Below are 14578 nucleotides of genomic sequence, written 5' to 3' on the forward strand. Positions count from 1 at the left end.
ACATATTTTTAGGAATATTTTTCTTACCTATAGGTATTTTACAAAATGTAATTAAAACTTATAACTACAATTATTTAACTAAAATAAAACGTAATATCTTCAAAATATTCTAGCTTTGACACACTATCGCAAACATTTGTTAAAATTATGCACAATATGCCGCAGTTTAAAAATCTTTGTTGACATATTTTTTGCCACCCTGTATGTAATAAAATTTTGTCATCTAATAGTCGTAGAAGTATATAAATAAAACTTAGCGAGTACCTACCTATGCAATGCAATGTCAAAACAATATGTATATTGGTATAATCGAGCTTATTTCAAATGAAGTCGTATGCACTTGGACGCCAAATTGGGACGCAACTGGCGTACAATTCAATGTGACGTAGAAAATCGATAACAAATAGACTTTTAAAATGCCTTTACTTAGCTAGAATTTCGAAACAAGCGCCTCCCGATAGTCATCGTATAAATAGTACTCTTAAATCACACACGTTGTATTACCTAACCACTTAAACGATATTCATTGTGGGCGCCGCACGTGAGAAACCTCCCATTGAAATTGATAGAATCGCGTACGGCCTAACAGTATTGCGGTAAGCATCGTGGCGTTAAGCCGCGCGAAATGTGGAAGGTCATAATAGCCGCGTGCACGAGCCTGGTGGTCACCGCTCCGGTCGACGATCGGGTCGACTTCTCACCCATTAATCAATTCGCTCTGAGACTGCTAGATAACGCATATGCTTTCCAAGAGAACTTTGGGCGGCAAAATTTTGCTGTTTCTCCATTATCAGTATGGAGCGTCTTCTCGCTACTCGCCGAAGGATCGGCAGGGGACACCTTCCAGGAACTAATGAAGGAACTACAGCTACCTCAGGATTTGAGGGCAACTCAAGAGTTACATCTTGCGGCGGAAAGCATTTTAAGAAGCAACGACCCTGATCTCGTGATTCATAAACAAGCAGCCTTGTTCCCCGAATGTTCATTAGAGATACACCAAGAGTTTTGTCAAGCAGCTAACATGTACAGAACAGGTGTATATTCTGTTGATATTACCAACACTACCAGACTGGCTCATGATATAAATTACTATATTTGTGTTGCTACAGAGGGACAAATAAGAAACGCAGTGAAAGAAGAATTTCTTAGAGATTTAAGGCTGCTGATAGTAGACGCTTTGTACTTTAAAGCAAATTGGACACATCCTTTCGATCCAACCGCAACAAGAGAAGAAGATTTTTACAATGGCCAAGGGAAAACAATTGGACGAGTAAACATGATGTTTCACAAAGCATCTCACAATGTAGGAGACTCAAACTCAATAGGAGCACAGATCCTTGAAATGACATATGGGAAACATGAAGAATTCTCAATGTTGATCCTCTTACCTTTCGAAGGAATGCCACTGAAAACACTACTAAGCAATTTAGTTACGTCACCATTAGACTGGATAACAGACTTTAAAAGAGACGATAAACGGCCGGAAATCGATGTGTTTATTCCCCGTTTCAAAGTGTCTTCTCAAATTGATTTAATTCCTGCTTTAAAATATACCGGGATTCATACAATTTTCGACAGCGAGAAGGCGCAGTTGCCTGGTATTTCTGACAGTCCTTTATTTGTGTCTAAAACAATTCAAAATGTAGAAATAGATGTGAGAGAAGAAGGTACAGTTGCCGCCGCAGCTACAGTGGTTGGGTTAGAGAATCGGTTTCTTTCCCAGCGGTTTGAGGCTAACAAAGAGTTTATTTTCATGATCACACATAGGAAATCAAATGTTATCTTGTTTGCCGGTGTGTATAATGACCCTGCTGTTGTGTGAATTAAAGTATTTTAATTTAATTGTGTTTTAATGGTTGAGAACAACGGTGATAAAAGTGGGGAATTCCACAATTGTACGACTTAGTCGGAAGGGTGACACATATCATAATTTAATAATTTGACATTAATATGACTTAGGCCTCATTAGCGCGAAACGCTTTTTAACGCGCATTGTAAAAGCGCTCGTGCGAATAAGGATAAGTAGAGGGTTCCGTAGTGCACGTCATTGCATAAAAATGGTACATAGAAAAGAGCCTATTTTCCAGGCAAATGCGAACTTACCTGTTATTGTTATTGCAAGCTATTTAAGCGACTACTTAATTTTAAAAATTACATTCATCATTTTTATTTATTTGAAGACCTGTCGAATAATGTGCCTCAAGCAGATATTAGCCATTTTTTCGTACATTTAGTTACAAATGTATGGAGTGCCCCCAACTTACGAGTAATAATAATAATCTATATTTTAACAATAACAATTCTAATAAGTCCTGACGAAGTTTTCCGTTTTTTGCCATTTTGTTTACAGAACCCTAAAATACTGCATGCCTTATAAAGTGTTATTTATTATGTATGTATTAATAACTGTCATCTAGAGCCGGTCAGAAAGCAGAATTTGAATACCTACCGAGATTCCTAAGTATATTTTGTCACCGTCATCTATCATGAATACTATTATTAGTGGTTGTGGGGTCAAAACGTTATCTTTGAAAATATTAGGCTATTTAAATTCGGAGTATAAATAACATGAGTAGACATACCTATAAGTATGTATTAGCTATTTATTATTTTATCTACATATAGATTGATTTGTATACCTAATAAAATATTCGGTGCGAGCTGGGTCTTGTAAATATTTAATATAATATAATATATAGAGAAAAACTTTTACCATAATTATCTGCGTTAATTTGGGGACAACGCAATGATACCTATATTCAAGATGGTCCGATGCTGGAGAACAAAGCTATAGTAACTCTGGTAATCAAAGCTTATACTTATTGATAATTTACATTTAACACAAAAAAAATATTAAGATTGTCATTATAGTTTTTAAAAGTACTTAACGAGTTAATGAAATAAAATTAAATGAACAAATGAAAGACTGCCAAACTACTTAGCCCATAATATACATAACATAGCCAAGAGAACATAACTATACTAAGAAACATAAAACTTCCACTTGATTTATTTCATAGGATCCTGCTGCCGTTTGTAAAATAAATGACTCAAATAAATACGTACTTAGTGAAGGACATTCCAGCATGTATGTACTATGACTATAATTGTGACATAATACGAGTATAAACTGTACATGTTTGCGTGGAAAATTATGTACAGCCGACTGAAAAATGCAATACTTAAGGTGGCCACTGACGAGCCTTCCAACAGTCCATATAGCGTGGCTGCAATCCAAAATCGGTCCGTGAATGTCAAAAACGTACAATGTTTAATGTTAGGATGCCGTCCATTTGGATGAATCCATTGTAACGGCATCCATTTGGAAGGCTCGTCGTGGCCTGCTTTAGTATTGTGGCGGAAATTCACTAGGTATTCGTAAATAAAAAAAGTAATAACAAACATACTTTAGTTACTAAATTAACTACTATTAAGTAACTTTTTACAAAACACTCGTTTTGTGTTTTGATTTAATTTAAATACAGTCCTGATTTTTTTTTAATCCATATTCTTATTCAGAAGATTTACTTACGAGTAAATACATAAAGAAAGATGAGAAACCTACCTAATTTGATCTAGGCCTATTTTGACGATTTTGTAATCCCAAGGAATATTTATTTGAAGTAATCAGAATACAATAAAATTCCCGTGCATCGTGTAAAATACCGCGTTAAAAAAACCTTGTACCTAACAGGTTTATAAGTTTTAATACTTAGTTTATAAGGAAATAAATGTACTCATCATTGACACTGTATGTATAGTGTGCCTATAAGATGGCATTGGAACCGGTTATAATTAAAGTTGGCATCACTTATGATAGCAATTAAGATATCAATTACATTTGTACCACTTAATAGGCATTCTTAGATGATATGTCATGTTCTTGCTTCCTTATGATTCGGTCAACGTTCGTGGAAGACGAACTACATAATTAATACCGTTTTGAAATAATTAGTACCGTTTTGAAACTAGGTAATGTAGTATGAAACTCCCTCTTAACATCAAATTTTCAGGTCTGCTAGTTCTTGAAGCTGTAAAAAAATCTAAATTCAGGCAAAAAATACGTCTGTATGTGACGCATATTTCCTACAAAAACCTTCAGTTAAAAAGCCTACTTGGTACAACTTTGAGTTACAAGAATGAAATTTGGCGACAGGATTGTGTTATAATAAAATAAAAACAACGGGTTGCACTCCGGGAGTGCCGACAGAAGTGAAAACTCAATGACTAGTCCAAAATGTCTGCAGCAGTATGTATAATTGACCCATCCTCCTTTCTATTGAAAAACTTTAGTTCCGAAATTGCTGGCCAGTGAGCTTAAATTTGTAGCGTTAATTGTTTAAAATTCGAATATAAATTGTAAGGTTACCTTGCAGACCTCGCATCTAAATTAATTTGGTCATGATATTTTGAGTTTTATTCACCAGTAATAGAGTTCACTTTTATTAGCGATTTCATCAAGATGTAGCTTTATTGAATTCTATTGGAGTGATATAAAGTTAGAATGTAAATGTGAGATCCTCGTATTTCAGCCCGTACAAGATTAGAACATTCAGCTTTATTGCTTAATATAAAAGTCCAGTTTTAAATAATTGGCCTGATTATGATACGTTATGACTAAAGTTCTTTGGTGAATAAAAACGAAACAGCAGGGGTTACGCCTTACGCGTTACGCGTTACGCAGTCTCGAGTTTAATATTTTTTCCCCACCTCAAAAAGTGCACAGCGCCGCTAAAGAAATTTTCACTTCAATAATTCCGAAAACTTAAGATAATTAGGGTTTCGTACCCAAAAGGAAAACGGGACCCTATTACTAAGACTTCGCTGTCCGTCCGTCCGTCCGTCCGTCCGTCCGATGATGTATTTTTGTTGCCGCTATAACAACAAACACTAAAAACAGAATAAAATAAAGATTTAAATGGGGCTCCCATACAACAAACGTGATTTTTAGGGTTCCGTACCAAAAGGGTAAAACGGGACCCTAATACTAAGACTCCGCTGTCCGTCCGTCCGTCCGTCCGTCCGTCTGTCTGTCACCAGAGCGAAAAAATTTATTTCGTTGTACTGGATTATTAACCTATAAGTATATGTAGTGCTTTCCCAAAAATTAAGCCTCAAATGCTTCAGGTTTTAAAGTGCAAAAAAAGGAAAAACATTTTTATTTTATTACTACAGCCAAAGTACTAATCCGATTTCTTTGTAATTTGGGTAAGTTGTATATACAATTAAGGTCACTTTCTAAAAAAATAAAATTGATTTAACTCTTGAAAAAATAGTAAAACATTGAGTTGAAAACTTTCAGAAAATTAACAAAAATACGTGCGAGATTGCGACAGTTCTCAAATTTATATATTTCATGTAGAATTTAATAATGTTTAACATATATTTTTTTCAAAAAATAAATACGGGATTAACAGTGTGTAAAACTCGAATTTGTAACACCCCATAATACTTTCTCTTCATACAAAATAACTTGTACGTTATTACAATAGAAAGTTACAAGTATATTCCCAACTCAATTTGAATTTAGAACGCGACTTATTTTACTGAGTGCGGTCCTTAAACTCCATGGCTGTGCAGCTGTGTGCAGCTAGAGCGTACGACGTTCAGAGAATTAATGACGGCTTAAATGTGACTATCCAATCAGATAGTGATGATGATTAAGGACTATTTTTATTTAAAGATTGTTTTATTAAAAGTCATAATTGTAATTTATACAGTGGGTATTATTTAATTAATTCAGAAACAAGTTCTTGATCTTGTAATAGGTATTGAGAGACCTACTTACCTATTAGAAGTTAGTGTCTTCAAAGTGCTCTGACTTTATGGGACACAATTAAATCTGAACGCGAGAGGTATGGGTAAATATGATTTTCTTAAATGAACTAAAATTACGCCGGCTGTGATATTGCTACAATTTTAATCGTTGATACAACTACGTAATAATACGAACATATGTATGCAGGCATGGGATATTAAAAAATGCGTACTCCGTAGCCAATATAGCCATGAAAGCATTTATAGTGCAATACGTCACATTCTAAATTCAAATTAGTAAAGATTGCGTTCACAACATACTTCATTCGTTTATTGTTTACTTAGCTTTGCTTGTATGAAGCATGGTATAATAATATAGTCCGCCTGGTACTCTATTCCGAGATTCGCGTATGACCTAACTGACACGGGCCTACGTCATCATGCTGTTTACAGGTTCTCAAACTTTAAAATGTGGGAGAATTTTAACCAACGGTGAAAATTATTTTAACGGCATTAATTTTAAGTTATTCACGTAGAAACATAGTAAAATAAAACCAATCTAATGTATTAAATTAAACTTTATTTATCTATACAAGACAAACGTTTGAAAAACTAATTCACAGTTACACATTAATTACCAAGCTTACGACGTGAAAAGTTTGGAAAACACTGCGACTGCGTTCGACAAGGATGACGGTCAGGGCGTGAAGTTATCTAGATCAGAATTGTCAAATGTGACAGCGCTATCCTGTGTTGCCAGTAATGTAAACAGAATTACCCGAACGTCTGAAATTTCTTTCGTGAATCGGAAGATATTGCTAACGAATAATTAAAAATGACGTGTTATTGTAAAATTTAAGATTAAATACATATAAATGAAAATTATAATATTATAAAGAAATATTTTAACTTATTAACCATAGGTATAATGTACCCATGTAACATGTTATGTTGAAATAAAGTGGCAATGTTATTGTGACGTAGGCCCGTGTCACTCTGGGAATAGAAGACCATGTTTTATTAGACCATGGTATGAAGAGAGAGTATTATGGGATGTTACAAATTCGAGTTTTTCAAACTGTTAATCCCGTTTTAACTTTTGAAAAAAATATAAGTATGTTAAACATTATTAAATTCTACATGAAATATGTAAATTTGATACCTGTTGCAATCTCGCACGTATTTTTTAATTTTTCTGAAAATTTTCAACTCAATTTTTTACTATTTTTTCAAGAGATAATTCAATATTAATTTTTACAGAAAGCGACGTTAATTGTATATACAACATACCCAAATTACATAGAAATCGGATTAGTACTTTGGCTGTAATAAAATAAAAATGTTTTTTTCTTTTTATGCATTTTTTTTTAAACCTGAAGCATTTGAGGCTTAATTTTTGGTGAAAACACTACATATATTATATAGGTTAATACTCCAGTAAAAGGAAATTATTCTTTTCGCTAAGGGCAGTTTGGCCATGCTTACCCGGCTATACCCTTTGTATTTGCTGATGGTAGTCCAGTAAGTAAGTAAGAAAATGCTACTCGTAAAAGAACTTTTCGTTGCATCACTAATCAATACCTAGAAACTCCGAAACAAAATCCAATGTTAGTAAAGATTACTACCCGAACCCGTCCACAGCTATTACTGTAATTGTATTAACCACTACAAACGTTACAATTACAAATGGCGTCTCATCAGGTTAGGTAATTTGCGTAAATCGTGGTCTCACATTACGAGCAAATTACTGGCGGTAAAAAATATGTATTGATTCGAGTGGGGTTCAGTATTTTCCGTAAACTCATGATTAGTCATAATATTAAACAATTTACTTACTTACTGGAAAACATTGTAGGTATTGGAAAATCATAATAGGTACCTACATAGTTTTAGTTTGGAATTTACTTCGCGATTGAATTACTTTTCTGATGTCATTACCGCTTGTTATGCATTGTTGGGCACAATTTCAGTTAAAAAGATATTTCAAGGCTTGAATTGAAGAACAATCCTAGCTTTTACGAGTATCTATTGTTATGAGATTGTTAGTGAACGAATAATAAATGCCAACAAAAACTATAGGTAATTTAATTAAACAGAATCCAAACAAGGCTCTACCTTACTACTCGTACGAGTAGGTATTATACATTATAATTATTAGTTAGGTCAGAATATAACATTGTTAGTATTATTTAAACCTAATAATTTCATAGAAGTTTGACGTTTAAAATAACACTTGCAGTCTGGGCTATCAAAATCGCTGCCATCTTAACTTGGTTTAACTATATAACACTAGTCTCGCATTTCCCTATTTCCCAGGTGTTTAATGTACTATTAAATGCAAGGTAGGTACTTACATACATAAACAGTTTTTCGAATATACTTCCGAAAAACATATATATGAAACCTTGTCACGAAGTAAATGCATAGTTAACAGCCATGTTAACCTTACGAGGATGCTCTTGACTTTTAAAATTTAATTAAAATAAAAGCAATAACACTTACATGTAGGAATATTGCTGTCATATATTTGTACTGTTCGTAAAGTTATCTCAACGACGTCATCTTCATCGTATATTTATTGATTAGATTGATGTAATAACGGATTTAATTTAACATATTTTTTGAGGGTAAAATGTCCATGGGAAGGGACCAACTGTACAAAAGCAATACAAATAAGAGAAAATTGGAGGTGGAGGTGTCAGTTAAAACAACCTAAACAAATGATCAATATCATCATACTAGAATCATATAGGTATTACGGAGTAAGCCATAACGATGGCATTATATTGGTTGCTAGTCAACAAACAGCGAGAGGCGAGCGACAATGTTGTCGCTGGACTTTAAAATGCAAGTATGTATATGAGTACGAGCGCACACACCACTTGTAAGCATATGTACAAAGTAATATTTTGTCAGCCCGTATTTTGACCGCCAAACGCGCATTTCCGAACCTTGACTGTTCTTGCCATTGAAACACTCGGACGTTTCGGCTCTAATCAAAAGTAGGTACGGCGATTCCTAAGTCAGCTGTGCTTAGTGCATGGCGACTTTATCAATGAAATCATTTATAATTTCTCCATGCAATTTCGCAGATCAGTGTGGCTATTATAAGCGCATGCCTTTAGCCGAACCAGTACCCGAGCAATTTCCTATAACGTACCTACAGGTAGTTTACAGACAGTATGTTATAGGTACCTATAGAGATGGAAAACATACAGTAGAGAAATAGGTAATAACAATTTACTTTAATTTCAACATTTGGGGCCAATCTTACACAGATCGACCTAGCCCCAAAAAAAATATTCAATTAGGTAGTTGTATCTAACAGGCCAATTCGAATGTACACACGAATACTGACATAAGAATAATGTCATGTGCGGACAAGTACGAGTGAAATGCACGATACTACACCATTTAGATATCATCGTGATGTCACTGTAGTTTAAAATTGGTATGTAAATCATGTAATTTGCGAGTAAGGATAGTCAACTAATCGTTGGCGACGCTAGTGACCCGCGTAGTCACGAACCTGGCACTTGGAGGGAAAAATCCTCAACCCACTTCTCATTCATGCCAGGATGTCAACGTGTCGTGTCGTGAGAGATTAATCTTCTGATAAGCCAGTCTTAAAAGGACTTTGCATTTTGAATATGTTATTTTTATCTACTGTGCTTGTTTGTCAGATTGTTTTTTATTGGGACTTTAATGGAAGTAGGTAGGTGTTTTTCAGTTTATTTTAATAATCGCATATAAATCAAAAGATTAAACTGAAATTGAAGGCGAAAGGCGAAGAATTTTAGTATTATTCCCTCTTCGTTTCAATATGTTCGGAATATTATCTTCAAACTAAAACAGTTTATTCTGACGAGTAGTTGTACCTACTTGCGCCTACTATTTCTGCATCGCCATTACACCAGAAAGCAGTTAAGTGCAATTACAATTAGTTAAGAATTACTATAAGTTAAATTCCTAAAGCGGCCAAAAGTGGGCAGGATATGTACTGAAAAAGCTAAAAGTTAAAAGAAAATTATTGCTACTTACAAATATTAATTTATATTTGTTTGTAATCCTGTAATTAAAATTATTACACCGGAATCCGAATTAAATAAATCAATTCTGTTAGCAACGCGAAGTGAACTTCTTCTTTCTCCTTTATGTAAAGCATAACTTGTCAAAAATCAGTGTATGAAATACCAATAACGTTAGAAGGAATTTACCAAAGAATGAATTGACACACGGTACTAACAGAAAGTAGGGCAGATAGAGACAAAACATTTAAAAAGCAAATTAGAATTCTATAGGCGCGTATATTGTATTAAGTACCTACCTACTCAGTGAAATGGCTTAAATGGCAAAACTGAAAAATAAGAAATAGTTATCCTGCGTAATGTCTAAATTTTAGAAGTTGCTGTTATTGGCACATTATGGCTTTAGGACTTTTTTAACAAACTCCCAATTCCCATTACTAGCTTACAGGTGATACTTATCAAGGCGAATCTTATAAATACAAAAGTAACTCTGTATGTCTGTCTGTTATCTCTTCACGCTTAAACCGCTGAACGTTAGGTATGGAGATAGTTTAAGGGCCGGGAGAGGATATAGAGTAGTTTTAATCAATCATTATCATCATTCCAAACAGACGAAGTCGCGGGTAAAAGCTAGTATTCTATAATGATTGTTTTGTTATTTTTACCAGATTTACTTTCCTCGGCATCTGCTTCTTCTGTTCAATAGTAAAGAATACAAATGCCCACAATTGTGATAGTCTGCAGCAGTAATTGCTAAGCGGGCGAGGTGATTACCTCGAACCGCTATTATTCTCTTAACAATAAAGTCGCGTCAAGATAATTTTGAACACCTGGCCCGCTTAGCAACTTTTGCTGCTGAATGTACATACAAGCAGTTTTAAGGTTTACAGCGTTATTACGTTTAGGGATAGGTTATATAGACAATGTAAGCCACATCCAGAAGTTAGGTTCCAGCATGATCAGTACCTCCGGGTACAGAAGAGATATTTTTTTTTTTCATTTATTTATTAACACAAAATATTTACATACATTCAAAGAATTATGACAGCGAACAAAGCCCCCTGACCTGAGGCTTAACTGCCGCTGTAATCGCTCTTATTTACTCTTAATATTATATTAAGCTATGGAGTATTTCATTTCACGAAGTCGGCAATCATGTTTCTTATTGTGAGGTGTTAGAGTCTAGATTCCGCAAGTGCCCTGTCTTCGTGATATGAGATATTCCTGTAAGTGTGACGTATACATATAATTTACTTAACTATAGGGCTTTCAATATTTGTTTACACTTATGTGGGTTGTTACTTATATTATTATAAGTTACTTCGGGTAGTTCGTTTAGGGTATGTGGTAACAAATATTCCCATCGTCGTTTCCCATATGTATTAACACACTTTGGTAGGACAAATCGAGGCAAATAGGATAACTTTCGTAAATGTTGAGGTCTACATTTTATGTTTAGACTTCCTAGGTTTATAATCTCCTCATTGATTATTGCCATATCAATTTTCTTGTGTATACTAATAATTTTACAATATTGTAATAATTCTTCATGGCTGTCTATTTTTCCTCTTACATTATTTGGGACGATCGTTTTTAATAAACTTAGCTGTAGTCTATATATTTTATTTATGTATGTTTTATACGTTCTACCGTAACTACTTAATCCATAGTCAATAATGGATTGTGCTAGCGCCAGATATAACATTCTGAGTATCTTGTACGGTATTTTAAATTTTAACACTGCAAATTTTGCCAGCACCGATCTTAGTTTTTTACAAACGTAGTTTATGTGTTATTCTGACTGTGTATGACACTGATACCATACCAATCACTATCCGCTAAATCTATTGCGACAGTTAGACACACGCAACCAAAGCTATTAATAAAATGTCATTCAATTGACCGTCCATTTTACAAACAGATCAACAAAGCTGTTACTTCATCACCATCCCATCTTGCCTAGCTCGCATGTGGTGAAACTTGAAGCTGGTGCAATGTTGTCTTTGCTAAACAGAGGATTAGAGAGGTAACTACGTTTGACTAGTTTTAACTGATAACCTACCCAATGTCTGTACCAAATTACAAGACCACAACCAAACATCGGTGCATTAAAAAACAAAAAGTAATTCAAAGAGTTCCTTTTTCTGGCCGCAGTTTTGATAAACCTAATACTGTATAGACATAAGTACTCCACTGCATCGGGGATATTAACAGAATACAGATATAGGGTGCAAGACAATAATAAAAGTATCTTACCTAGGTTATATCTCATTATTGTACTGCACTCTGTTAATTATTATATTGCTCTGTTCAGTACGAAAAACATAGTAAATTTAAACTATACATAATATATTTCATTCAGAGGAAATTAGACTAATCCCAGGATTCTTTGAAAATACGGTGTGCGCTCACGGCGAAATCGTTACGTGCTCGCGGCGAGATCGTTGCGCGCTCGCCTCGCTTTCAACTCCCTCGCAAATCGCAAGTGTGATAGGGCCCTAATGCGTTTGCACATCACTGGCGTGGCATGGCCATATATTATCATAGAATAGCATTAAATGACTAATGTAGGCAATGGTTATTCGTAAAGGGCAATCAGAATGCCTTTTGTACCTATCGATGCAATACAGCGATGACTATTAAGTAGGTAGGTACTTAATAGTTAGCGACCATTTGAACCTAAGCCTGTAATTTACTATAGTGTTTGTAGAACTTGGTTAAAGTTTAAGATAGGATAGTGTATAAAGATTATTATAGTATATTTGTAATACATACATACACATGTAGATGTCATACAGTAGGTATACCTATACATATAATGTAATAGGGGAATATATTTAGAAATTGCACCCATTGTGTTTCTTAATGAAGTACATAGGTGCTAAGTAGAGGAATAGGATCACACACGTGTTATAATGGCTAATTATGTACCTTACGTATGATTTTGGAGCAGTGTAATGAAATGCGCAGCGAACTTTTCACTCTGTTTGTGGACTTCGAGAAGGCGTTCGACAGAGTCAAGTGGGCAAGTATATGGCGCATACTGAGGAAAAGAGGTATACCAGATAAGATCATAAAAATTATACAAAATTTTATATGGGTTCCTCTTGTAGAGTTATGCATAAAGGGCAGTTGTCAGACCGTATACCTGTCACGGCTGGGGTGAAACAGGGTTGCTTGCTGTCGCCGTTGTTGTTCCTCATTGTCTTGGACGACGTGATGCGCAGAGTAACAAGCCAAGAGAGGAGGGGGCTCCCGTGGGTGAATGGAGGAAGCCTCGAAGACATTGACTTTGCCGACGATCTTTGTTTACTCGCAACGTCACGCGAACATCTCCAATCCAAGACCAATGACCTTGCGGGGTTTGCTGCGGACGAAGGACTGCGCATAAACTGCTCGAAAATGGATGCAGCGGCAGTATATGTCAACGGTGAAGTAGTTGAGCAAGTAGAGCGATTTACGTACCTAGGGAGTGTGGTCGACCCTTCAGGGGGAGCGGACAGCGATGTTGAATCGCGCATCAACAAGGCGCGAGCAGCATATGCGCAGTTGAAGCCTGTGTGGACGTCCATCGTGATAACTCGACGTACGAAAATCAGGATGTTCAACTCCAACGTCAAGTCGGTCATGCTGTACGGTTGCGAGACATGGCTTGTGAGGAAAGATGTCACCAATCGTCTGCAGGTGTTCGTGAAGAAATGCCTGCAGCGCATTCTGGGGATCTACTGGCCGCGAACCATCTCAAACGTCAGACTATGGCAGATGACGGAACAGAAACCCATAGGAAGGAAAATCCTCGAAAGGAAATGGCGCTGGATCGGACACGTACTCCGTAGGCCGGACAGCCATCTGGCCAAGCAGGGTCTCCGCTGGCATGCGGCCGGCAGTAGGCGGTCGGGGAGGCCTTGTACTACATGGAGGCGATCAGTTGAGAAAGAGGCTGGCTCAACTGGACTCGGCTGGAAAGAGCTGGAAGAAGCCGCTCAGGATCGTGACAAATGGAGGATTCTTCTGCGAGCCCTATGTCCCTAATGAGGGATAACAGGAATGCATCATCATCATCATCATGTACCTACAGATACATACACTGTTATATCTTACACGCATAATATAAGTAAGCTCTCTATGATGTGTTCACGAACCGCATGTTACGATCAGCATTGCGGCATCGATTCTCTGTCGGGGATATCACGTACCCTCCGAATTATCTTGATGCTCATTTCACAAGAAAGTGGTGCTATACTTAGTTTATAAACAAGAATACAAACAAATTTTATACTAGTACATACTTAATTAAAAAATAAACAAACGTCAAATGGCGCCAGGTAAATGAAAACGTTTTTTATGCATGTCACGGAAACGCAGGTATTTTTTTATCTACTCGTAAGAACAAACTAGAGTCAGCCGCAACTGTCATATAATTCGTTCGATATTAAGTAGGTATTCAAACTCGAAGGGTAGGGTGACATATGTCAAAAAGAACAGGGTTGTGGCAATGCAAATTAGAAACGATTATTTACGATTTTTGATTTACCTGCCATATAATCGATTTTAGTGGTGATGATTTCCATTTTCATTGTACATAGGTACCTTCACAATTGGACGCGACTGAACCACAGCACTTGCACCATCCCACTAACCCGGGATTAAGTGGTTAAACCGTTAACCCAGTGTCAAATTGAACTGGTAACGATGGTAATTCCAGGTTTCACCGGTTAACACCGGGTTAGTGGAATGGTGCAAGTGGCACTTGCCACTTAGTATCGAAGTGGAGGAAATACCGCTATTAGGCT

The 14578-nt window shown here is 36.0% G+C and overlaps 1 protein-coding gene across 1 annotated transcript; it reads left to right on the top strand.

Annotated features, from left to right (window-relative positions):
* The first annotated feature begins 506 nt into the window (after window positions 1–506).
* On the top strand, window positions 507–1842 carry LOC134804654 (serine protease inhibitor-like). Its single transcript, XM_063777769.1, has one exon. The coding sequence runs from the start codon at window positions 626–628 to the stop codon at window positions 1820–1822; it is 1197 nt and encodes a 398-aa protein (XP_063633839.1). The 5' UTR covers window positions 507–625; the 3' UTR covers window positions 1823–1842.
* The last annotated feature ends 12736 nt before the right edge of the window (window positions 1843–14578 follow it).

The sequence above is a fragment of the Cydia splendana genome, chromosome 2, assembly GCF_910591565.1.
Source record: "Cydia splendana chromosome 2, ilCydSple1.2, whole genome shotgun sequence".
In the NCBI taxonomy this organism is placed as follows: Eukaryota; Metazoa; Arthropoda; class Insecta; order Lepidoptera; family Tortricidae; genus Cydia; species Cydia splendana.

Excerpts from the sequence above, each read along its gene's own strand:
- LOC134804654 (XM_063777769.1), top strand. The coding sequence starts at position 626 with ATGTGGAAGGTCATAATAGCCGCGTGCACGAGCCTGGTGGTCACCGCT.